The sequence below is a fragment of the Micropterus dolomieu genome, linkage group LG19, assembly GCF_021292245.1.
Source record: "Micropterus dolomieu isolate WLL.071019.BEF.003 ecotype Adirondacks linkage group LG19, ASM2129224v1, whole genome shotgun sequence".
In the NCBI taxonomy this organism is placed as follows: domain Eukaryota; kingdom Metazoa; phylum Chordata; class Actinopteri; order Centrarchiformes; family Centrarchidae; genus Micropterus; species Micropterus dolomieu.
The window spans coordinates 13,844,665-13,871,107 of NC_060168.1; the positions used below are offsets into that span (position 1 = coordinate 13,844,665).

At 40.6% G+C, this 26,443-nt stretch overlaps 2 protein-coding genes across 3 annotated transcripts in view; one reads left to right on the forward strand and one right to left on the reverse strand.

Annotated features, from left to right (window-relative positions):
• Positions 1-24,612, reverse strand: abcb7 (ATP-binding cassette, sub-family B (MDR/TAP), member 7). 2 transcript variants are annotated; one of them, XM_046029827.1, is made up of 16 exons: positions 23,980-24,612; positions 20,671-20,754; positions 20,507-20,584; positions 18,551-18,670; positions 14,240-14,372; positions 12,156-12,424; positions 11,396-11,484; positions 11,111-11,198; positions 8,480-8,654; positions 7,728-7,885; positions 5,804-5,967; positions 5,509-5,638; positions 4,941-5,112; positions 3,680-3,783; positions 2,866-2,973; positions 1-1,493 (listed from the first exon to the last, which is right to left on the reverse strand). In XM_046029827.1, exons 1-16 carry the CDS (start codon positions 24,127-24,129, stop codon positions 1,275-1,277), a joined length of 2,241 nt encoding a protein of 746 aa, XP_045885783.1. In that variant the 5' UTR covers positions 24,130-24,612; the 3' UTR covers positions 1-1,274. The 2 variants fall into 2 exon arrangements, with proteins under 2 accessions (XP_045885783.1, XP_045885784.1); XM_046029828.1 differs by lacking the exons at positions 18,551-18,670; positions 20,507-20,584; positions 20,671-20,754; positions 23,980-24,612 and adding an exon at positions 14,463-14,620.
• Positions 23,618-26,443, forward strand: part of uprt (uracil phosphoribosyltransferase (FUR1) homolog (S. cerevisiae)) — a 14,624-nt gene continuing 11,798 nt past the window's right edge. The window contains exons 1-2 of the mRNA XM_046029831.1: positions 23,618-24,395; positions 24,492-24,722. Of these exons, the coding sequence (XP_045885787.1) occupies positions 24,493-24,722 (230 nt within the window). The 5' untranslated portion in view covers positions 23,618-24,395; position 24,492. The remainder of the gene's footprint in view (positions 24,396-24,491; positions 24,723-26,443) is intronic.

Sequence of the window (26,443 nt, forward strand, 5' to 3'; positions counted from 1 at the left end):
TAATTTAGACAAAAGCAAACATTTATTAATCTGTCTGCAGTGTACTGACACAGTCAACATAATCTAGAATATTTTGAAACAGGCTTCACATTGTGTGTATCGTACAAGACACCCGACTAATATTTGTAACATTTATAGATACCATACCAACACTTCTATCAAAATCTGCATATCACAGCCAAAACAGCCCTCAGAAAATGAGGACATACATGTACTGTCTTTATATTCTGATCATACAATACAAAAAGCTGTCTTAGCACTGTTAAAACTCTATGAACAACTTTTCATTAGAAGAGGCCCATCAACCAACGCTAAATGATATGACTGCAAAATGTTCCCAGAGGAGGCTTTCAAGTTGTTGCCTCTTAATGTGGCTCCAACTGCGGTGAAAACCATTCATGATTTATTAGAGTCACTTCCTGTCTTTTTCAGAGTTTTATGTTTACATGAATGTGTCTGTGACGTACTGCTAATTCACTGGAGCGCCATTTTTTACATCCATGAGTCCCAAACATCCACATTGTGTTGTAATTTGTCTAGAAGATTTGGTTTTCTGCCAAATTTGATATTTTTAGAACATGCATGGAAAACTGACATGGGAAATGTGCATTATGACTGAATCCTAATGAAGTATCCACTTTATGAAATAGTGTTCTTCAGGTAAACACATACTGCAAAATATTCTCTGAAATTAAGTATTTTACTGTGATAACTTAATCGCAGAATGAAGTCATATGTACACATCCTTGATATAAAAACGCAAACTTTAGGTTCAGTTTATTTTGAAAATCATTTTTAAAAAATTTAATCAATACAAATTTAGTGTCACCATCAAGGCATATGTAAGTCATTACGTGTACTCTCATCTGTTTCCAGTGCAATGGAAGATGTCAATAAACCTGATGTCAAAAATGAGGGGGGGGCTACCATGTTGACTAACAGATGTCTTAAACACACGTATGTGATATTCAAGGTCTCTTATGTTTGGCTTCAGCTGAGGCAACTGGCATAGAAGCTCTATCTCTGGACACCAGCCAGTGCTAAACACACTTGCTCCCTGTTCTGCTCCTCCTCCTTCACTTTGGCGAGCAGTGGCCTTTATTCACATGAGTAGGAGGAGGAATAGTCACATGGGTGGGGGGCTTGGCTGAAGTGGGAGTGGGTAGTGGGGAAGTACCCCTACCCCGCTCCTTCTCCAATGCTGCACAGACTCCAGCGGATTCCAGCGTAGGCCATCTGTGAGGGATGAAGGGACGTGGAGGTGGCAGCTTTTCTCAACAGGAGCAGTTCCCACAGCCCTTAACACTGTTAAGGATCTCCTCCTGCAATTTCCTCCTCTCCTCCTCCTTCTGGGACAGGCGCTCAGCCGGAGGCTCTGACGAGCTCTTTTTGTTGTTGAGGATTTTGCTGTTCTGGGTGTTCCACAGGTCTGAGTACAAGCTGTCTGGGATGCTGAGGAGGGTGTGGTGGTCACCTCGTTCTACCACTTTACCCTGGCAGAGAGAAAAAAAGAGCAGGGAATCAAGAAAAAAAGAAACATATGAAACATAGACTTGCCAAAAAAATATAGCTGCAGCACACATGGAATGAAAACCAAGAGGCCATGAGCACAGAGTCCTATAGTTAGCATCTCATCATGACCAAACAACACTAACCACACTCTCTGCAGAGAGTCAGCTCCCCCCTAGAATCCCTGCCGCCTCCCCAACAACTGTTGCAATTCCTCTTGCAAAGACAGACTCGCAGACACACACACACACACACGCACGCACACACAGCCCTCCCACACAGCCAAATACAAATGAAGTCACCCCCTTCCCCCACCTCCCATGAGCATGCAGAGGTGTTGGCATCATCTTTAGTGTACCCAAGATGAGCACGTGACTGCTTCTGCTCGTTATTTTAATGAGCACCCCAGGCAGTCCTCTGCTGGTGACACCAGCAAACGCCATGGCGACATCACACGCAAACATGCCTCCTCACCACGACCCTCTGATCCCTGCCATCTGACTCTGGGAACACGGAACGACACATGCTCACTCGCCACAGTTCAAAGAAACCTCTCATTTTATCCTATCTGACTCTAGCACTGGTTGAAAATGTCACTTCATCTGTGATCCATTTCATATTAGCTCTTATTTTGCAGATAATAACTGACTTCGCTCTGTGTCTTTTTGTGTTTTAAGCCCAACCCATTACATACTGCAGCATTTTTCTCTTTCGCTTGGATTCTCTGATGCACAATGACAATGGAGCAAAAACGATTCTCGATATTTATTTTTAAAAACATTCCCCATGTCTCGAAGGCACATCAGGCCAAAAACTGTATAGATAAATCATTTGGATGCCGATCTCCGTGGAGTCCTGGATGAGGCCTCATCAGTGTCTGGGAAGCTGGCCCATACATTATTAGTCACCGAGACAAACAAGACACGCCATCTGACCAAAACAGCCAGTCGAGTCTGACTGCTTTAATGAGCCCTTATGGACAAAATAATACATTCAATTCTACCAACAGTGTCTTGTTGTTGTTGAAGTTAATGAGAGAAGCTAAACAAAGCATGTTTTCATCACGTACGTTGGAGAAAGGTAACTCAGAATAAATGAGTGGCAAAAGCAGAGGCCACTTGCTAAATTCATGTTGCTGGCAGACACAGTGCACTGAAGGTCACGCAAAGTGCAGGTCATCATCCTTCCCTTCAATGCAAAACCATCTAATTGGACTGGCAATTAACACGGTGCGTGTTTATACTCAGAAAACTCTGAACCGTATTATTTGCTTTTTATGAACCTGACATTACAACTGGAAATGTTAACCAGGGAAGGTACGAGATCAAGTAAAAAAATAAGTGGATATGTTCTTACCTCGTTGAGCACTATAATCTCGTCCGCATCTACGATTGTAGAAAGCCTGTGGGCGATGAACACTGTTGTCCTGTCCTTCACCATCCCCTTCATTGAACTCAGGATGTTCTGGAAGTACACAAACACCACAAAGAACCTAATCACTCACTGTTAAGATTTAAAAGGAGTATCTCCTAATCCAAAAGAAAATTGTTTCCGGGGTTTCCAAAAAAAGTTTGAGTGCATGAATGACAGGATATATATGAAATGTAAACTTTGATTTGAAAGAGAAGCCGAGTCAACAGAATGTTGCTCAGCAACATCCAGCTTCATATGCTTTTCTTTCCAATGTTTACATATGATAATTAAAAAAAAAAAACAAAAAAAAAACATTGTGATAAGAAGCAACAGAAAATCTCAATTAACAGCCAGATACTGCCCCACTCTTTTTTCTGAAGTTCAGAGACGGCATGCTGAACTTTCTCATTAAATGTAACATTTACAAAGACTGTGGGGTTTAAGCTGAGCTGGAGATTAAGTAGGAGAAAACAGTGGCAGGTGGCAAGGGAGAACATGGGGGTGGTGTGTGTTTGTGTGTGCGCGCTTGTGTAGGGGGTGTGTGTGTATGTCACAGCAGGTATGTGACGCAGGACTGAGCTGAATTATTGTGTACCTACAGCAGGTGACTGAGTGGGTGTTTATTCTGCTAAATGTGTATGCAGCCACAGCGAGGTGTCAACCTGTATGTGCAGCAGAGAATGGGCATTCGTGGGTATGTTACGTATGCATGCCTGTCTCTGTCAGTGTGTATGTGTTCACGCGCTGTCAGACCCACCTCTTCTGTGATCGAGTCGAGGGAGGATGTTGCTTCGTCATACAGGAGGATCGGTGGATTCTTAAGTATTGCGCGGGCGATGGCGACCCGTTGCTTCTCCCCTCCTGCAACAAACCAACAGATATCAATAAAAGCAAACCAGGCAAAAGCCAAAATGTTTGAACCGTGTGAGGATACAGCAGGCCGCTCTCTGGCCCTTCTCATCAGATAATTACCTCAAACGGAGGGCCAACGCTCAGACAATGCCAATGCTACAGGCTTCAGCCTGGTAAAACAGACTTTCATTTAATTGAGAAGGAAAATCAGCAGGACGCAAAGATTTCTCCCACTGTGTCTAACTCTGCCTTTATTACATATGAGCTGTGTGTGGCCTCTTGAAAGCAAGCAGCGTTCAGCAGATATAAATATTGCTGGCAGCGGAGAACAGCCATGAAGGAAGTTAGGAGCCTCACAGCCCAGACTGCCCCCCCCCCCGCAAACTCGCTGGCAGCTGTCACGTACAGCAGCAGTGAAATTAATGAGAACTTAGTCATGTCTTTATTTTGTCCGTTCTCTCACTCACTCAGTCACTCCACATAAAGAAATCTGTGCTGCCAGTAATTGCATCTTGAATGTTGAGTGAAAGCACTCTCTCTCTCTCTCTCTCTCTCTCTCTCTCTCACACACACACACACACACACACACAGTGTGTTTACGTGGGCCAAATGAGTTGCAGAGTGATGCTACGGGCCAAATACTACACAGTCTTATGCGATCACTGCAGATCAAATAAGACAACATTAAACAAGTTCATCCAGCACGTAAAAGAGGACAACTAAAAAATAATTGTGCAGCTACAGATCAAGTCTCAAAATGAATCTCATAAGTTCAAATTTAATAATGAACTTAAGCTTCATTATCACCTCATCTTACAAGAGAACATCTCATAATGAAAGTCTTAAAAGTAATATTCAACTGTCATAGTCACACAGACTTTTTTATATAATCTACAGCTGTGCAAACTTCTCAAAGCAACACAACATGCGACATGCCAATTATCATCCTAATATATGTTCTTGGCAGCATAGACAGAGATAGATTATAATCTCTCTCTCTCTCTATCTATCTCGATCGATATAGATCTATCCATCTATACACACACACACACACACACTTGTTTTGGCTTGCTATTCCATCCAGGGAAATACACAAAACACACAGCTCTTTCACTTGCTTCTGCAGGAGACAATATTTAAACAGCAGCCATAATAGTGCAGCAAACCTGACAGCTTGAGGCCCCGCTCCCCAACCTGGGTGTCATAGCCATGGGGCATCCTGAGGATAGCATCATGGATGCCTGCTAGACGCGCCACTTGGTACACCTCCTCTGGTGTAGCGTTGATGTTGCCGTACTGCAGGTTGTAGAAGATGGTGTTGTGGAACAGAACGGCATCCTGACAACAACACAGTTATAGGAAAAAAATGAGGCTTCAGAGAATATTTTTATTGCTGCAGCAACAGAAAAACAGGACTGCAGATACAAAAACAAGGGTAGGAGGGAGAAAGAGAAAGAACGCAAATGACAAAAATACTGTTCATGTACCATCTGTTCAGATGAGCCTCTGAGCTCACTGCAGTGAAAACTCATCTTATTTCTAATGCTGTTGTTAATTCATAATGTTACATTGTTCTATGCTGCCCCCTTGTTGTATTTCGTTATCAATAATATATTACATTTACAATAAAAAAGTCATGTCTAGACATGTACATTTCATTTGTGGTGAATAAATGAAGAAACAAAAATATATATGTGTTTTTTGTGTATTTTATTGTGTTGGTGTGCCTCAGACCTGAGGTACGACGCCCAAAGACTTCCTCAGGCTGTCAAGGCTGACGTCTCGGATATTCTGCCCCGCTACGTAGATGTTCCCCCGCTGGGGCTCATAGAAGCGGAACAACAGCCGCACAATGGTGCTCTTCCTGCAACCAGACGTGGAACCAATCGTCAGCGTCATTCTGTCTGTGGGCTGCACCCCCACAGTCTACTGATGATATCTGACAAGACTGGCTGCACATACAAATGAGATAAAACACACCTGGCTAAAAAGTTTGACAGTCTGTGAACTTCTATGAAAGGTGACCTACCCTGACCCGCTGCCACCTACTATCGCCACCTTCTTCCCAGCAGGCACTTCGAAGGACACTCCGTTTAAGACTTTCTGGCCCTCTAGGTATTCAAAATAGACGTCCTCAAAGCGGATGGTGGCCTCCTGCGGTGCGATGGTTAATGGCGGAGCGAGATCCCTCTCCTAGAGAAAACCATCAGAGGGTTGAGACAAACGAAACAAGAAACGGTTGAGGAGATTGATACAGAACAGCCACTGGCAGACATGACGCAACGTTACTCCAACACCTTGTGAAAAGGGATAATGCTGGAGCACAGAGCCAGCATGGACTACATACAGACATTCACAGGAAATTCGAGAGGTTGTTTCAAAAGCGTCTGAATCTTCACACGCTGCATGGTGACTGAAGGATCAATAGGCGTGAAAACTTTCGGTACATAGTGAGCTGAGCCATAGTGCTGAGATGCAGCCAAGGTCAGCAGTGAATAAAGCGCTGTCCTTACCCTGAGAGTAAAAACCTGTTCTGCTCCGTTTCTATACTACCTAATAGCAACATAATCACCCACAATACACCTCAGCCAATTTACACAAATAACTCACAGTCCATTAGTATAAACAGATGATAATTTCACACAACCCCCCACCCCCTCCCCAGTATGGAATAAAAGCCAAAATCATTTATTTTTTATTTTGTGGAGCAGTTTCAAGTAAAGCGGAGTTTTAAATATTTACATCTACATAATAGGCCAATGTGTTGTATGTTAAAAAAAAAAAAAAAAAAAAAAAAAAATCAGTAGACAGTAATGGCCTGCTGGGCAGTGCCATTCCACAGGGAATCACAATGGAGAGGAGTGTTACTGATGAGTGAAAAATAACTAGACAGATTAATTTCTCCTACTGTAATTATAGGCCAGAGCCGGGAATGGCATTCATATTGTTAGGCAGCAGGAGCACATTTGCACTTAAAAATGTGCTCTTCTGACGCAAGATGGGCTGTTGAGTCATGCAAAAAAAAGAAAAAGAAAAAAGAAGATAAATGCAATCAAAGGTCTGAAATGTCTCAAAAATTATTGACAGCTCTGACACTGATAAGGACTTATATGTTAAATATGAGCTGTTATAGCAATTTTTAATGGTTGAGTTAAAGAACAGGATGATAGGATTTAGACTGTGTTTTTTAAGGTAAATTTACAAATAGATAATTCAACATTAATAACACCATGTAGTAAGGGTACTAGAACTGAAATGATTAGTTGACTAATTAATTAGTCCATTAGAATGTAAAGATTTGATGTTTTTCTTTATCACATGTGATAGTAAATCAAATATCTTTTTGGACTGCTGCTGTACTGGATTTATGTCAACTTGTACTGTGGGAAATGATCATTTCCACATTTTATAGGTAGACTGATCAATACTGGAAATCATCGTTAGTTGCAGGAATGCTTCAAGGGAATATAGCACTTTAGGCATGAGTCCACAGAGAAAAGGTGATTTTAGTTTACAAAAATGTCAATGAAACAGAGGGAAAAATGAACAGGAAGTTCAAGAACAGCTTTAAAGAGAACCCCTCCTTCCACAACCTAACCGTGCTCATTCACTCACTGTTACAAGGACCTTACGATACACAATAGTGAAAACTAACTGAATAAATCACCTAAAAATTTCCATTCAGAGTTCTGGTGCAATTTGTCATAATATCCCAATACAGCTCATGCTAATGCAGCAAGCCATGTCATGCTCACCAAGAGGCCATAGATGAGGACTCACCTGAGTTACATCAAGACTTGTGTCTTGTGTTAAAATCTGGTACCACTTGTGCAATTATACAATTATGTGCTGTTGTTGGAGAAAAGGACTTCACAGGGTTTTTGGGTTTACTTTTGTTTTCAGATTTTATATTTGAACTCTAAATTCACTTTCTAGTAGGTGCAATAGATTACCTTGATCTTGGTGTCGACGCTGAGCAGGGTGAAAAGAGTGTTCATGTCTATTAGGGCTTGCCTGGTCTCCCTGTACACTGTACCCAGGAAGTTGAGGGGGAGGGAGAGCTGGAAAAGGAGACCGTTCACCATCACCAGGTCTCCGACAGTCATTGTACCTACACGACAGCAACAGAACAACTTACAGAGCTACAGATAATGTAGCTCTATTGTATCATATATGTGTGTCTTTGGATATAAGATCTAAAAAAAAAAACAACAAAAAAAAAAAAAAAAAACACACAACAACAAAACACTCAAACCATTTCTACTTTCAAGTTGTGAAAGCAAAGCTGGTTACAGTCTGATTCCATCTCCACCCACTGTGATTTCATTTTCTGCATCAAGGCTATTTTATTTCCTATTCATGCCACTTTATCATGCTTGCTGTGCTTTGTTCTCATTTAGTTCCTATTATCCAGTTCAGTCAGGGTTTGACTTGTCATTTTCATGTGTCCATTTTGTTTTGAGGTGTTCTTACTTCTAAATGCACAATTTTTCCCCATTGTGCTATAGACACAAATCGTGGGCATGAAGAAGTAAATACAGATCAGGTGATGTATATTGTACCTTTACACCTGGATGCTTTCAAATATTTTCATGGTTTATAGACCTTGACAGAATAATTTTTCAAAATTTGGAATATTCAATCACCTCACACACACACACACACACACACACACACCACCACTAAAAACTCCCAACTCACTCACCTGCTGCAATGCCCTTGCTGGCCAGCAACATGATGCCAGTGAGGCCGACACTGAAGATGGCACTTTGGCCAAAGTTGAGCAAAGCGAGCGAGGACGTGGTTTTTAAAGAGGATGACTCGTAGGTCTTCAGGTATCCATCGTACCTTTCAGCTTCATACTTCTCATTGTTGAAGTACTGCAGCCGAGATGAGAAAAAAAAAAAAAATGAGAGAGCGAGGAGAGAAGGGAGCACAGGGCACAGAGACCGCAAAAGGATTCAAAAAAGCAAAGAAAGTTGAGAGAGAAAGAGGGAGAGACACAAAATATGGTTACGGTTAAAGGTTAAGGAAGCATGGAGAGCAGTGTCAGGCAGATAGACGCTTAAGCGCAGTCTGCCTCAAGGCTGCATTTGTTCTCAGTGACCGCTCTGGGCGTAGTCTGGGTCTCAGTTGGCCTCTAAAGCACTTTTTCATGTCTCTGTATCTTCATCTCCTCCCCACTGATCTTAAAGGATGAGGAAGACGAAAGAACAAAATCCAGATCCTGCATCGCTGAGCAGACTCTGGATCTGAAGCTTTGGCAGAGGATGAGGATTATGGTAATGGAACGGTTCCGAAAATAACCTATAAGTCATCACTTAAACATCACTAGCAAGTTAAACAACAATTAGAGTAGTCATCATTGGCACCGTTGTCAGCCTCTGTATTTACATCTGCAGCAGCTTACACAGACACCTACCAACAGAGCACCGATAGCTCTTAAGTGTTTCACCACACAAGCAGCACTAATTTTGATTAAGACATAGAGCAATCATTTGGAGAAAAAAAAAAGCCTCATGAATCAGCCACAAGCACACATCCTAAATTCAGCACTTAAAACTACAGCATGATCATAACAATGACCCTCCTCAACTCTGCTGCCAATTACCTAATATTGCTGTTTATTTAGTTTGCACTATTGTTTCTCTGCTCTGGTTAAGTGGGCGATTTGCCTCTCTAGCTAACGGCAGTGGTGCTGCGCTGCTAAAGACCTGCCACTGATTTGCATATAGGGAAATGCAGGAAATCAGAGCGAGAGGGAGAAGAAAGTAGCACATGGAGGACAAACAGAAGCAGTGCAAGGCACCGTGTTAAGGTTCTCATCCAGCCCTTTGTGAAAGTGGAACGGATTTCTGAGTGGGCGGAGATCTAATTACATATGCACACTCACAGCTCACAGTGATGCTAAATCCGGCCGCATTGGCACAGATGACACAAAATAACACAGAACAAAACGTTAAGGAAAACAGGACGCAAAATAATACAGCAAAGAAAATAACACGGGGACCAAAATATATATGTGAACAGCCAACAAAGCACCCGAAACTAGATGGGGGATTATGTTTGTATGAGTTCTACGTACAATGAGGTTACCTAGAAAGAGGCTTAAAACGATCAAAAGATGAAGATGCATGATAACCACACCACTGGGAAAAATATAAAGCAAAGTATGAGTGTCTGGTGATCAATGTCTCACTGTTTGTAGCGACTGGAATGAAGATGGTGCAAAAAAAAGGGGCCAATTTTAATCTAAAGGAGAAGAAGAAAAAAACATGAGCAAACTAAAAACCCAGGAAATTATGTTGGTCAAATGTGTTTGTGAATGGGTAAGCATAGACCTGAACAGATTATATGATCAGTTGATCCATTTTCAATATCAATTTTGATAATAGGCAAGTAATTTTCAACCCTTGTCTAATTCCATCCTTTTTTCTCTCTTTTGGAATAGTGAACTGAACATCTTATGGTTTTGGTATGTTGGTCGGACAGAATAAGAAATTGTAAGACTTCACGTTGAGCTTTAGGAATTTGTGGTGACATTTTACGGTCAATTAATGGAGAAAATAATTGCTAGATATATCGATAATCAAATAATCCTTAGTTGTAGCTATATTACTAGCATGATAATTATCAGTATTATCTCAACGTACAACAAAGTATTTACTCAAGAATCACAAATCAAACATTAAAGTCATGCTGAGGTTTTCAGCATTTTACTAGAATACATGCTTATATATATATATATATATATATATATATATATATATAAATTGTGGTAAAAAACTGTCATCTCTTTAGGCACGATACAGGGTAACAGTTAAATACCCAAACATCAACCTTATTGTCTACTGACTATGACAATAACCATATATTATAGCATATGACCATTTTAAATTTCACAGAATACTGAATCACCGCATAACTAAAAGGTTCCACTGCATTCCCGACCTGGGTGTGTGGGCTTATGTTGGTGTGACACTGTTCTGTAATAACCGGGGGGGAATGTGATAACCTTTAAGTAAACCTGTAGCAGAGAATGGCACTGGCTTTCACCCTTTCAGCAGTAAATTCCACTCCTCTCACTCAGAAAGATAAACTTGACTTTAGAGTTTAACTTGTTCTTGTGATGACTTGGAGGATGTGCGTGAAAGTGGGGAGAGTCAGGGAAAGACCGAGAGAGACAGAGACAGAGAGAGACAGAGACAGAGAGAAATTCACATCAATGTGCCTGAACAGAAGAAAAGTCTAGAAAGGAGGAAATAAAAAGAGAAGGACTGTTTGAAAGGCTGAAAGAGTGGTGTATTGTGTGGTTGTGTGGGGGGCTGGATCTCACCTTAACGGTCTCATAGTTAAGGAGGGAGTCGATCGCTGCGTTGCCGGCTTCATTGTCTGCTTTGTTCATTTCTATCCGGAAACGAGTCCTGCGTGCAGAGGCATAATCACATAAGCACTTTCTGATGCACATATTTCAGCCTATAAGTGAACGTTAAAACTGTCAGCACAGACAGCCACAGAGCTATTTACTGAATATTTTTCAAGAGATAACAATTGTAAGCAATAAAACAACCTGTTAAACTACAGACAGAGACAGGAGTAGCACAAAAATCCTCAGTGTTACCTCCACTGAGTGAGGAGAATGGTGAAGAGGGTGTATGCTGATAAGGTACCCAAGGCCACTGCTGCAAACTGTCCGCCACACTTGTAATACTGCAAAAGAGAAAAAGCAGAGTCAAAACAAAGGATCTTTTACATGCTGTGACTCAACGGCGTTGTGATAAAAAGTCAAGCAACCACATCAGAACACCAGAGCCCAGCGTTGGCGTCACAGGGCAGTTTTTGAGAACATACTGTTTTTGACCATTCCTCTATGAAATTGAGTGTTACAAATGGAGGGGAAACTACAAGAACTAATCGTGCTAATGCTTTAGCTATTTGGGCAATGGAGTCTGCCCTCATTACAGGGAAGCTGACATTATTGTCCAACGTGGAATAATAGCATGAAGCTATAGACATTCTTTCAGTGGTGGCCAAGGAGGGGGGCATCTGTTCAGGGCATACTCCATGGGAGGACATTAAGCTGCTACAAAGCTTTGAGATTCATCATTGACACTAACGGGCTCTGTGTTACCACCAAAAGTTTATGGGGATTCATATTCCATTTAGAATGTAAATGAGACAATATCCCCGAAGTTAATTTCCGGACAATCTGCTGCGAAGAGTGTCAAGGTGATGGAAGGTCCTGAGCTAGCAAGGACTGAAACAGTAACAGCAACTACAAATACAAGAAAATAGTAATCACTGTTGTTGGTACTATCCTAAGATTGAGGATTTATGATTACCATCATTAGTATCTGCATGGATGTCACCACAAGACTCACCAAAATGGCACTGACGAGGCCCATCTCGAAGACAGTGGGTCCTAGGTTGAAGACGAGTGCACTGAGTACAAATGAGATGCCCCGTGTGCCGCGGTCAATGGCCTTGGACAGCGCTCCTGTCTGGCGGCTGAGATGGAAACCCAGATCCAGATTATGCAAGTGGAGGAAGACGTTCTTGGCGATGCGTCGGATGGAGCTCTGGGCCACCTTGCCGAACACAGTGTTCCTCAGCTCGTTGAAGAGGGCTGCACAAGCCCGTGACACGCCATCTGGGATAGCAGAGAGACACGAAGAGTTTAGCACACCTGCTGTGAAAAGCTGGGAGATTCACACAGCGCGGCTCTGCACTATCAAGTCAAAATATATCCTTAATCCAAAACACTGTTAGGTCGCTCTAAAGTGATTTGAGTCAGCAAAACAAGAATCGGACCCTACCTTTCCTGTCTTGTAAGATGTAACATCGTATTGAGACAGATGAGAGTAGACAGCATTGAGGCTTGTCAACTGCTCTAAAGTAAAGGCTTGTATGAGGTGGCAGGACAGGGTTTTCACATCATCGTCGGCAAGCACTGCAGTGCTACAGCAGCCGGCTCCCCAAACCTCTGTAATTACAAAGCAGGATGAGGTCTGAAACCTCACTACTACGACAGGCCAGCACACTGCAGGCTGAGGGAAGGGAGGGTATCTACACAAGTGTGCGTGGCAGGCAGCAGGCTACATGTGTGAGCAGAATACCAGAATAGGGGGAGGATGTTTTAATAAGAGTGTCGTGGAAAGATGTGACTAGGTGTTGTAGATGAACTGGCTTAATTTCACCACTATCTGAGTCTAGACTTTCTCTAGCTGATCTGTATAATCAGTCTTTCTCTAAAGATATTTTTATTGCTGCATTTTTTTTTGGGGGGGTGGGGGGGGGGTGGTGCTACCTGATATACAGCAAAAACCAAAGCAGTTTCAGTTAAAAAAATAAAATCACCCAGGAAAGGACAATTGTTTGATCCATTACACTCCTCATGAAATGTTGTATAAGCAGATGGCTAGCATGACTGTCAGAAATTAATATTAGTCTGTGTATAAATGACATGTGGCCTTCGTGTGGAGACTTCACCGAGTTGGGTGAATACACGACTTGTCTGCTGAGACCAAAGTCAGGGTAATAATCGCTCTGTCTGCCGGTCTTCATGGGGCTGTAATGTGGCGTTAAATAGGAATGCTCATCTAATGAACAATGTGTCCACATCTGACAAGGTAGGATGAGCACTGTGCAACCTTTTCAGCCAAATTACACCTGTCACCACAGACTCGAAGTACCGGGCCCCGAGTGTCGCAATGAGGGAACAAAAAACGACAAAAAAATAAATCCTTTCTTTAAGAGCATGCCCTTCATTCTTCCTCGTCATCTTAATTCGTCCTGTCTGGAGTCCTGTTCATGTGCTCCAATTATTCAACAGGCAGCATTAGTGTGCAAGACCTAAGTGGGCTCATTATATTAAGTGGCTAGAGGGCTAAATGTACATTGCATCCAAGCTGATCTCACTCAAGGCCGGAGTGACTTGCAGTGGGTGTCGGGTTCACAATATTTATTTATTCTTGCTTTTCATAAGCAACTCAGAGAAAACACACTCTAATCAAGAAAGAACTTCACATTCGCGCTTCATGTCACCCCGACCCCTCTTGCAGGGCCCATTTGGACAAAAAGATGAAATAAGGGCGCCACTCTGGAGCGAAAAAAATATCACTGGCCTTTGCTTAACACTAAAAGATATCCAAACCACTTTCAAAAGGACATTAGCAATTTCTTCCCCACTGCTCTAGAAATATATCCAGCTCTGTTTGCCTTGGGAGCACACAGGTATCAAACTGAAAAGTCATCAGCGCTCACGAGACACCCGTGTGGATTGTTAAAAAAGAACTCAGACGCAGGACGGAGCACATAATGTAAATAATGTGAGGCAGAGGAAGAGGTTGCAGAGTGGGATTGAAATGAATGTGTTGGGAAAGGTCAGCCTGTAGATAATAGGCAGTCCCACAGTCCCCTCTGATGAGCGCGGCACCTGCCAGTGCAATACAAGTCTGGGACTCACAGCCAATCAGCACCGCCGTTGCCATGGTAGCCACAGTGCTTGGCGCGTCATTCAGGTTCAGCATGTGTCCCGACATCTGGTTAAGCTCGTCCACTGCATACTTAAACATGAAGGGCACCATCACATTGGTGATCTGGGAAGGCAAAGAGGGAGGGAGGAAACATTCAGAGAGGAGGAGAAAACAAGAGAGGGGACAGAGTTGCAAACAGCCTATTAAACCGACATATGCTCAATCTAGTCCATTGCCATTCTTCTAGTCTTCTATAGTGCCTCTCTTTTTATATATGTGCACGCCATGTGGTTAGGAAGATGGATTTCAGTTATTTTTAGGCAGTAAATCCAACCAATTCATGTGCATTTGAAGATAACATATGTCTGTATGTATGCATGATGTGTGCGTGTGTGTATTCTTGGCTGGTGAGGTGGCGGGTGCTTCCTGCTAATGGAATTGAAATGGTTATTAGTGCTAATTAAAAGCACAGGGACAGCTGTGTGACTCAGGCTAGGCGGTCCGCTGTGCATTAGGCCAGCCAGAGAACACAGCAGCACACCGCAGAGCATTTTCATTTGAAACCCATTTCATTTGAACCTCTCAACCCTAACACAGGGGAGGGCTTCTTTTTATTTGGTCTTTCTTCCTTTACTCCTGTCAAATTCTGCATGATGCATAATTTTGATAAAAATAACAATTTTCTAAGAAAAAAAACCCAACTCATGTTGACCCTGTGATGTGAAGTAAAAGGACACAGGATAATGCACCATTTATATTGCAAACGCTACATCTCCAGGGTTCTTGCTGTAAACACTTGAGTATTATGCTCAGATAATAGAAGGCCTTCGAGTCCCCCAAGGAAAAACAATATCTTTGCTACCAAGACAACAGAACGTGACACAAAAATAGCCTGGGCCTATTATTACAGGGTCAAAATGAGTCCTCAATTTTACCACTAATACATGATAAGGTTGGACGTGCTCTTTTAATCCATTAACGGCCAACTGGAGGTTAAATCAACAACATATCAACCTGTAACTGGCGATATGGCATCTCATTTTAGAGATACTGTCTAACATGGTGAAGAACAGGCTTCAGGTTCTAAAGAATTAGCTTAAGCTTATACATAGTATGACACACGAACTTGCACACAGACACAGAAGGCTTTATTTGAGGCCAGCAAAAACAAGCGCTTCTATATAATCAGTTATTTGAAATGAAAATGTCACCGATATTGTGGAGTGCATAGGTGTGATGCGCTGTAACCACACAATTATTCAGTTGATTTAAAAATTGCCTCCACACTGCTGGGGGTTTCAGTTCAAACAGACAAACTGGAGAAATCGAGGCTAACTCCAGCCAAGCAGGAAAATAGGAGGAGAAGATTGGATTGCACGTGTGTGTCCACACAGCCGTGCTGAGCAGCAGCAATGCATGCTTATTTAGGAGCTGTGAATTTGTGATTGTTTTCCAGGGTGTAAATTAGAAACCATCAACAAAAGGAAGACGAAATACATCATGCACTGATTGATGCTTGCAATTAATTATTTAAAAAGTGGGATATGTTTAGTTTTACACAGGATCTTACACAGTATAAAATTCTGCTACACTGTACTGTCTAGTCTAACACTTAAACAACGACGTCATTATCAAAATGATCAAACTTTTAAAGATCAACAAGCAGTTTGTAAAGCCACTAGCCACAAGCCATTAGTTGATCCTCAAAGACTCAACTGCCGGCGCAGCAGTTCAGAAACCATCATGTGTGAGCAATGACAACAAACTAAATGAAATGTTCAACCTTGCTGGTTCCTCTTTAGCTAGAAACACTGGCTACTGTTGTCCATTGCTTTTGTCGCTAGAAGCAGAATCTTCAGACCTTTTCCGAGGAGTGATTACAAATCCCAACCTACCAGAATAAATTGTCATTTGACATAGCAAGACTTATTTTCCATAGTCATTTGGGAAGGTAAGTGTTTAAATTGTTTACGATTAGAAATAACAGACATAGAATAACATTGCATAGAATAACATAGAAATAACACGTAAACTTTTAAGCAAATATTGGAAGACCAGATGCCCGACGTATGTCCTGGTGTGGTTAGTGGATGCCTCAAATGTACAATCCAGGATTAATTTTTGAACAACATCCATTGTGAGAGAGATTTGTGTTACCCATCACTTTGGTAAAACTGCTGTGTTTTTAGTATATTGCTGATGTATGGATAGTTTATAAGTTGTGCAGCCATATGTTCATGTTTGGGTTGAGTTATATTTGTAATTTTAGCAACAACGCATAGTGCAGTAGAGACAGACCAGCACCAATGGCAACATGGAGCCATGTGATTAGCTATTAAAGGCAGATCACTTTTTTTGCTCTGTAATTGGTAAGTGAGTTGTTATTAGTGTAGCTAAGTTTGTGTTAATGTGCACTATGTGATCATGCCACCTACCAATTCTACCTCAGCCTTTGTTACATGGAAAATAATGTAACTCTTATTTTGTTCTATACGCTGGCCTCAACATACAGTCTCTGTAAATAATGTTAGTGGTGACATTGATAGTCAAATGCCTATCTTTTGCATTCAGAGTAATGTAAATTCTATGTACATAGATACACAGTGGCCTGTCTTCATTGTGTAATTATACTCATGCACCAATCGATCAGCTGGGAACTGGAATAGGCCGGTTTTCAGCTTAATTGGCCATGACAGGTGACCGAGATTACTGTAGTTGCTGAGTAAACACTAAAGTAAGGGGAGAATTAAGTAGAATTAAAATGGTGAGATTAGAAATAACATCAGCTACTAGAAATTGGCAGTCTTTCAACTAAAATATAAAGTTCTGTTAGATTTTATTCACACAAAAGCTCTGTCCAGTAGCCTAACCTGGAGCACTTTTAAATTTGTCTGGGTGTCTGGGTGAGAGAAGGTCCTGTCACCTGCTGCAGTTTGGGGAAAATTAAAGTTATTTAATAGTCAGTGTTTTATAATGGACATACAGTTGAATGGATCCCAGTCAGAAAAGCCAATGGTAATGGGGATCCTGATGAAGAGAAATTTACACTAAAGAAAAGTTACAAAAATGTTTGTGTATGCTGTCAGCTTAAATCAGAATGGGCAGGTCAGACCTTCAACAAAAATTAATAGGAATCGGCCAGGACAAATGCTATCGGTGCTTCTCTACTGTTAATGTACATTCTTTTTTATTTGCTTTTATTTTTGAACTACATCCAACTTCTCATTTATCTGGTATCTCAATAACATTCCTGGAAAGTCAGAGATCTCTGGTTCTTACCGGACACCCTGCAGCAGGCAAGTTCCCAGCTAACCAGTTCTTTTAGTCATTTTTACATATGAATGCAATGTGTGAGCAGCCAACTCTCAGCTGTTGGACCACATGACCAGGCTTTTTTTTTTCATATATAAATCCAGTCTTCCAACAGCTGTGCCAAACCACAATGACAAATAATAAAACCAGCCATGATGTTTGCAGATCCTAGTAGTGCACTCTTATGGTGTGAAACAGGTTTTAGATAAACAGGAAACTTGTTATGCCTACTCAAACGTTTTAAACAGTGGCATTGTTTCTTCATTCCACACACTTGCTTCAGAGATGGTATGAACTCCTCATCAAGTTTCTTTATTGAATATTACTCGTCCGTTTTCTCACCATAAATACATGTAGGCAGCAGTCTGATCCCATAATCTGAACAGTCAGGTGCAGAAGTCCTTTGTGACCGTCACTCACTTGTTGTGCAAACGACAGGGGCTATAACCGAGGTAACGATGGATGGCACTTAGGCCAAAATAGATTTTGTTATTGTGGTTACTTAAATGTAATTTATGGTGCTATTAGATTGCTGCTAGACTGACCTGTTAATAACGGTGCGTGCTTCCCTTTTTCTGGCCTTGTTGTAGCTGTTTTAATTTTTAATATTCTTGATTAAACAGTATTTTAATATTAGAATGTTCTTTTCAACCTTTCAACTTGAAGTTGTATCTGAAAGAAACCGGTCCTAATGTAATCAGGGAGGACATTAGCTATTGTTAGAAAGTTTAACTTTTGGTTGGAAGAAATCAACAAAGCAGAAAGCAGTAAAGGCTCAGTCTCACCAAGGACAAATATTAAACAGTGACTGGAGCCTCTTCCTCAATATTTAGTGGCTGAACTTTGAATAAAAATATCTTCAGTTTGGGGTATGCATAAATAACACTACTTGGCACCAATCAAATTAGCTTAATATGACAAAAAATAACAAAAAAGTAAAAAAAGAAAAGAACACCACTTTAATACCCATGACAGTGCCGTAAACTTACCTTGGCTCCAGCGAGTAGACCCAGAGAGATGGCAACACGAGCCCGCAGGTCAGGTCTATTCTGCGGCCACACATAAGACAGCATGGCAGACAGGATCTGGGCTGAATTCACCTCCTTCAGCTGTGGAGAACAAAACAAAAGCTAAGCCTCCTCTTAGATCACAGTACATTTAGTTTGATAAACAAGTCTGCCCTGAATGATGGTTACTGGTCAAATGGGTAATACAGTGCTATTATAACTACAATGTTAACTTTCTAACCTACCTCATGTTTGACAATATTGGCAACTAACTAACTATCAAAATAAGCTAAAGATGGCTCTGGGCAGACACATGGAACATCAAATGTCAATGGGGGTCCCTTGAGAGATCTGAGAGCAGCAATGACAGCAGAGTCTCCAGGTGGACTTCGGGATCCAGTCTGACACTACAAGTCCCAGGAGACACCTGGGCTGTCATCCGCGCTGAGTTTGAGATCGCACTGGTGCCAACATGGCTGTTTACCCACACTCCACCACACACCTGCCACAGCTACAGGCCAAAGAATATGCAGTAATTCCTCTAATCCACTCAATATGGTGGCAGTGTTGTACAGCAGCGCTGTATGGCAGCACCTCGAAGCATATTACAGTGAAATCGTGCCCAACACCTGCCTTTAATTAAATACAATCAAGCAATATGTGACACTGCGGAGAGAGGATTAGCATTAACAGTTGAATGCTCTACTAAGGTCCTTGTACCATATGTGGAGGAGACCAGTTAATGTATATTAATAAAAGTTGGCTAGCCTAACTTTCTTACAGTTCTTTTTGTTATATCTACAATTAATTCAAGTCTGACTCAGCTTAAACTCTTTCACACTGTAAAGACTGAGTAAAGACTGTTACGTTAATATACTAAACATTTCTATTGTAGAAAAGTTTATTTAGTTAACAAATAGACTTAAATGTTTTGGTACAACCCATGTATCTTTTGGCATGTAAAAATGCTGCATACATTGATCATGTGAAGACAAAGCAATCCCCACTGTAGAGCTTAAAAGGTTAACTTTGGTATTTTTCAATCTGGACCTTATTCTCCCATGTTTGTGTCTATATGACTAACTGGGACAACATTTTTTGAAATTGGTCCAGTATTGAGCGACCACACTGCAGTCAGAGGAAGTGAAACAGGGCTGCAAAATAAGTACGTCCACTAAAGTGTCTGTTTTTGCCATTGACAGGTTCAGATTGTTGTTATAGTCAGTAAGATTTTCCCCACCATTATAAGACTTGGGGCACAACGCCTACATTTTTTCACAGCACCTAAGCCAAATATACAGAAAAGAACGATGCTGAGACACGTATTTGTGCATACGTGCGCACACACAGAGCGAACCAGGTGAAGTGAAGATAATGTGTTACTTGAGGCTAATAGGTGTTTTTTCTGATGACTGTATAATTCCAGCCAGAAAGTTTCAAAGAATAGGTCAAAACACTCCACAGTGTGGGAACATTTTGGGTTTAAGCTGAATGAGAGGACATCCCATTAATGTGAACGAGCCGGTATGTCGACTTGTTTATAAATAGTGGCAACAAAAAGCAGCAATACAGCTACCTGTGCTTAATGTTTAATTTTAATTTAATGCAATTATCAAGAGTCGTAGAGTCTATTTTCCTTTTTGTTTTTGTTCTGTGGTTTTCTTTTATTTATGATTTATTTATTTAGGATATTTAAATTTTTTCCCCTATTCCCATTCCAATGTCTGAATATTCTTCTGAATAAAAAGCTCTTTGAATTATCATTATGTGAGTGGCATAAAATAGTCTTAAAATGACAATAATATATTTTATCGCAATTATTTCTATCTTATTTATCTTACTAAAAGTAGTTATCATGACAGGTGTAACATTGAGCCTTAAAAACAGCTGCACAAAAAGTTTCAGTGACCAAAGACTAAAAGAAGGTACTGCACTTACCACATTTTTTGGATCTGAAGTTAATCTTCCTCCTGCATTTCCGTGCCAACATGTTTTTTTGTCTGTAATCTGCAAATGCTGCAGAAACAACATAACTTGTTGTTATTCTATGTTTGATTTTGATAACAGACACTGATTCTCGATAATCTCACAAATATACTTACTTTTGCTGCCTCCAAAATGCGGCGACTGTTTTCGGTCCTGCTTGTACTCCATGTAGCTGTTCGTAGGTGTGGAGGGCAACTCAGCTGAAACATAAACAACTTATTTGACTGATGTTTCTAATTTCTGCTGATTCACTTTTATGAATATTTTAATATTAAGAAACACCGACACCCAATAAGAAACAGAACAAATGAATCCATTAAAAAGAAGGGAAAAAAAAGGTAAAATGAACTGCAAAACATATTTAACTCCAACCAAGGTGCAAAGTTAGTGTAATAAAATTACTTCTCTCACCAGCCAAAAAAAAACAATGTTAATTTTGCACCCAATACAAAAAACAAAACACTAAACCTTTTCTTCTCAGTGTGCTTTCACAAAAATGCTCATAGTTGAAGGCCAGAGCTTAAAGGTTGTGCAAGGGTCTGGGACATACTAAACAAATATATGGTAAGAGGAGAAGCTTATGTAAGTGGTGGGATAGCTGTTATTTTCACCATGTATATTTCTCACTAATATAATTTACTTTAACTAATAATACAAGGTGAGAACATTTCCGAGCTTGTGACATGTTGTTTCTTTGACATCGCCTTTTATGACACTTCATTTAGGCCTACTATGCCTATTTGAAAACAGAAGCTATATTGTGGGTGGTTTACGGCATACTGAGCTTAAACTTACCCTGTGTTGCACCTACATGTATACCAACACTCCTACAAAAATACATATCTTTACCAGTGATATGAGTGGATTTTTTTATCTCCTTGATGACACTATATCAGTGCAGCCCATCCTCTTGTCTATGATGACCTAACACATTACATAAATAAATAATGTAAACTATGCATTTGAGTATAAAAGTATAATTTGTTATGAGACAGGAATTATACATATTTACATATAACAATGTGTTTCAAATTACTTCATACATTAATTGTAGATGTGTGGTTTGCTTGTGAACTGAGCTTAAAACTCAAACTGGACTAAAATTCAGGGTTCTTGCACCATTTTAAAAGTCAAATTTAACGCTTTTTAAGACCTCAAGAAATATAAATTTAAGACCTCAAATTTTGAAACAATTTCTTTGATAGAAAACAGACTCGCGTTTGATCTCTTAATGAACGACGCAATGCCATATTGCCACTGTGATCCGATCAGCAAAACGACCTCTGGATGTGGTCAGGGACACCCTGACCACATGGATGCAAATGTGTTGTCTATCCACATACAACAACTACTTGGGTGGAAATATGTACCGCTCGCAGTCTTCTGCAAATAAAATCCACAAGTCTGACAGCGCAGACAGGTGCCTGAACAGTGCGTCCATTCAGTGTTGTGCATAAACATGCTCAAACATAGTAAATTATTGATCTTGCTCATGTTTTTGGTGAACCTATCGTGTCCGTTTGTGAATGTGAACTAGGGGGCAATATAACAATAATGTTAATTATTGTGACACAATCTTCCTCAGTAACAATATACAAATGTTCAATAAATATTTGATTTAAATCATTTGAATCACAAACAAATTAGCACTTTCTTTTCTATTAAGATATTTATTTTGTTGAGGAAAAGGGACTAAAAAAAGATTTGACTTAATTTTTCTCATGCATATTTGTTGTTTTGAATGTTCTACCTCAGCTCTGTGAAGTGATACACTGTTTGATACCAGGCTGTTTTTTGGCATCAAGTGTTTGTCATGTTCTGACTATAAAGAAACGTTTAAAAGCACAATTAACCATCTGGTTTCTTCAGGAGCAAAAATCAGGCTTTAAACTTATAATAATAAAAATAATGATTTTACTATTTTTGTCCATATCGCCCCGCCCATACTCATACACTGCTGTGTTAAACTCAACATAAACTACTAAAATAACAGAAAAGAGTAACTTACACATTATAACGGAAAGGTAGCAAGAAAACGATGTCGGACCGAACTTAAGTTTCACTTTCACTTTCCGGCCGATTTAATACACAAGCGCACCGCTAAAGAGAGGTAAATAATCCATGGAGGAAAACAAATCACGGTGAAAGACACACTTTAGAAAGTTATTTTAACCTGTAGTTATAGATAATTTTTTGGACCGGCGCAAATGAGAAGAGGACGTGATGTAGGCTACAGTTGTTTGAACTAGACAGAACGATAAGAACAATCTTCCTCCAACCACTTTAACTTGTGTCTCCCAATCTTGCAGCCACGACTGACGATAATATGACAGGCAACCAGACGTCAACGTCTGCAGCTAACGTAAATCAACGAAAATCATACAAATTTAAGGAGCCGCGGGAAACCTGAAATTGATAACTGTTTGTTGGGCTAGCTTTTTTTCTCTAGACAAAATACACTCAGTTGCCAGTTTACCAGGTACACCTAGCTAAAACATAAAAGTAGGGAGGACAAAATATTTGTAACACTAACCAAAAACAATTCAACGTCCACCCCCCAAAACAACTGTTACAGCATTTAAAATGACCATATATTTAAATCAACACCACCAAATTAATCAGTTTCAACAAAAGCTGAACATTATAACCCTCTTAAGGTAGGATGTATGTCAGGGCTGCTTCATTAGACTAACTTATTATTACATCAGTTTTAGCAAGATGTAACGTTACACAGAATAATGCTCATGTATATATCTGTAACGTTGTTCTTCCATTCCATATTTATTATATTTCTACATTTATTTATGTTGACTGTATGTTTGTCTACGTGTAGCACCTGATCACCACAGCAAATTCCTCGTATGTGTAAAACACTACTTGGAAATAAAGCTCCTTCTGATTCTGATAAACTGGCAGCTGAGTGGTCGTTTAAGAGTAGAGTCAAATAATCAGTAACAAACTGGTAACACGTGATCACAGTCACATCAGCAGTTAAATGTCCTGGGTGGGACAAACAGTCTTATCTAACATTTACTGTCAGTCGGCACTTTTAACACGTGACTGAGACCACTGGCATGCTAACGTACAGCGATAAAAAGTGACTTATTATTTAGTTGACAGTGGGACTATAATCCGTTCACTTAGCATACACGGTCAAATGTAAGGGAATGATTTAGATAATGAATATTAAGTTAGCCATGTAACGTTAGCTAGCTGTCGTTGCTAAGTTAGACGGCTGGTTGACTAACATTATACTTACATGACATCGACCTTTGTTGCAAACAAACGAGAAACACCGCACAAATAATTTCACGTAACTTCTCTGAAAGTTAGTTAGAAACACTTTCCATCTCTGCCCTTGCGCGGTGACAGTCACACCAAAAACACAGTGTCCTCTCCAGCCTGCCGACCCCTCACGCACTCACCTGATAATTACTTTGGCGTTTTTGGTAAGTCCCATTTTCAAAGCGACTCTTATTCCAGATGTGATATGAGCTGGTCTGTCGGAGCAGAAGCGCTAATTTTCGCCTTTGGAAGTGTAAGCCGCATTTCAGCTGTACCAACATCGGCGCCATGTTGACGAAGGAGGAAGGCGGTTAGTCAACACGCCGGGGACGTCACATCCGGTCTTCATCAACGCTGTCAAAGCTAGCAAGCGTGCTACATTTTTAATGAGATATCAGCCGCTAGTTTCTTCATAACACGACGTTATTTGTTGTCTAACGGTTTGTGGATGTGGTCCTAATTGGCAGTTGATATGCTGTAGCTGCGTGAATCGGAGAACCTCACTTAAAAACACAAGTCGCAGCCAAAGGAAGAACACGTTGTCGTCTTTGTCAAGGTAACCTAAACCGCCAGTTAAGTGGGTCTCTAGGTCAAGAAACGCCATCTGGCTTTAGCATAGTTTTAAGAGAAAACCCCTTGATCTCGTGCTCAGGATGCCATGCCACAATCAGCAGCTGAACAATGTGAGCAGTGGCCAGGAGCACCCAATGAAGCAAGTGCGATTTGCTAACAGCGCCAACAGCACTGTGCCTGCGGTGCTGTCCAACTCTGAACCCACTGATGCCACCATACAGCCTGACAGCCAAGATAACCTGGGACCTCAGCTTAAACTGCTCCCTCTGAATGACCAGATCCGTGAATTACAGACCATAATCAGAGACAAGTGAGTCCCCACTCTCCTATCATGACATACAGATCTCAACCAATCTGCTGCTCACTTAGCATATTGCATGTAATCTGTGTGTGTGTGTGTGGGGGGGGGGATACCATCAGTAAAAGAGCTGCAACGATAAATTAATTAGTAGTCGACTATTAAATTAGTCACCAAATATTTGAATAATCGACTTAATAAAAGAATAAAATCTCTGATCCCAGCTTCTTAAATGTGAATGTTTTCTGGTTTCTTTAATTCTCGATGACAGTAAACTGAATATCTCTGGGTTGCGGACAAAACAAGAAATTTGAAGACATTATCTTGAGCTGTAGGAAACAACGATGGAACTTTTTCATTGTTTTTTTGTTTTATTTTTACATTTTATAGACCACACAACTAATCAATTAATAAAGAAAATAATCAACAGATTAATAAACAATTAAAATAATAATTTGTTGCAGCCCTAATCAGTAATACTTACATTTATTCATTTAGCTGATGCTTTGATTCAAAGTGACTTACAACCGCTATATATGTCAAAGGTCACACACCTCTGGAGCAACTAGGGGTTAAATGTCTTGCTCAGAGACACATTGGTGTCACAGTGAACTTGAACCCAGGTCTCTCACACCAAAGGCATGTGTCTTATCCACTGCACCATCACCACCTGATATGAATATGATTGCCAAGCAGAAGAAGCATTTATTAATTGGTCATTTCATTCCAGAATCTGAAAAAATAAAAAATAGAAAAAGGCAACATACCTTTATCATAATTAAAGTCCTATGCAGTTTAGTCTCATATAACTGTATCAAAAATATGCAATCAATCTGATATCTGATGGGTATCAGTACTGATGCTGATTTAATGAAACCATGGTATTTATCACACAGGGTATGTGACTGATCAAGGTTAACCTCTGTCTTGCCAGCGGGACAGTTAATGGAAATGTCAAAAAATGATGCAGCTTTAATACTATTTCACTCGGTGTTAACATCACATTGTTTATAGTCTGGAACAAGCTGATAAAGGATATACAGTGGATGTTGTTTTGTCAAGACAGTGTGGAATAAAATTACTTTCCTACCTTTTAAAGCTACTTAAAGGATTGGGGTGTCGGAATGACTAGTAGGTGGTTTTGGAATCCGTGCAGTAGGCGAGTTGTTGGAGGAAACACCTGTGGAAACGTGAGTCAGAGTTGGTGAGAATGGTTTGGAAATAAAGTCCCCTCTCGTGTTTCCACAGTCGTCTTCCTGCAACAAGGCCCCACTCACAAGAGAGAATTTATCCTTGAGTAAGACTTTAATTTTGTTGTCGAAATGACTTGTAGGCAGGATGCAAAATTAGCACCGGCCAATTGCTAAATTATGCAAATGTCTAGTCGATTTGGTCTGGTGGGTAAAAAAAACAACGGTCATCTATTGAGTGGCTGGTACTCTCTAAACATTCACTAGCCCTTTGGCCGGTGGACAAAAAACTAACTTTGCACCGTGCTAGTGGGTACAAAATGTTTCTGAAACTGGCTTCAGCCGGCAGCCGCAAACCAACTGCAGTAGCTGCAAGATATTCCTTTGGGGAAATTGTGCCCGTCAAAATTCCTTCCACAAAAAGTGCTTCAGATTGTTATACCAGGTGTCTGACAATATCATGGAAAGGATCCCTACGTGTGACACCCGATGACACCCTTTTGTTTTTAATAAGAAACACAAGTCTCACTCAAAGACAATTCT

What these genes read in the sequence shown, in the direction of transcription:
- abcb7 (XM_046029827.1), bottom strand. Translation starts at nt 24,129, where the DNA reads ATGGCGCCGATGTTGGTACAGCTGAAATGCGGCTTACACTTCCAAAGG. An exon ending in CTTCAGATCCAAAAAATGTG is followed by an intron (nt 18,671 to 20,506) that starts GTAAGTGCAGTA and finishes TGTTCTCCACAG; the next exon opens with CTGAAGGAGGTGAATTCAGC. An exon ending in GCCTCGTCAGTGCCATTTTG is followed by an intron (nt 11,485 to 12,155) that starts GTGAGTCTTGTG and finishes TCTCTTTTGCAG; the next exon opens with TATTACAAGTGTGGCGGACA.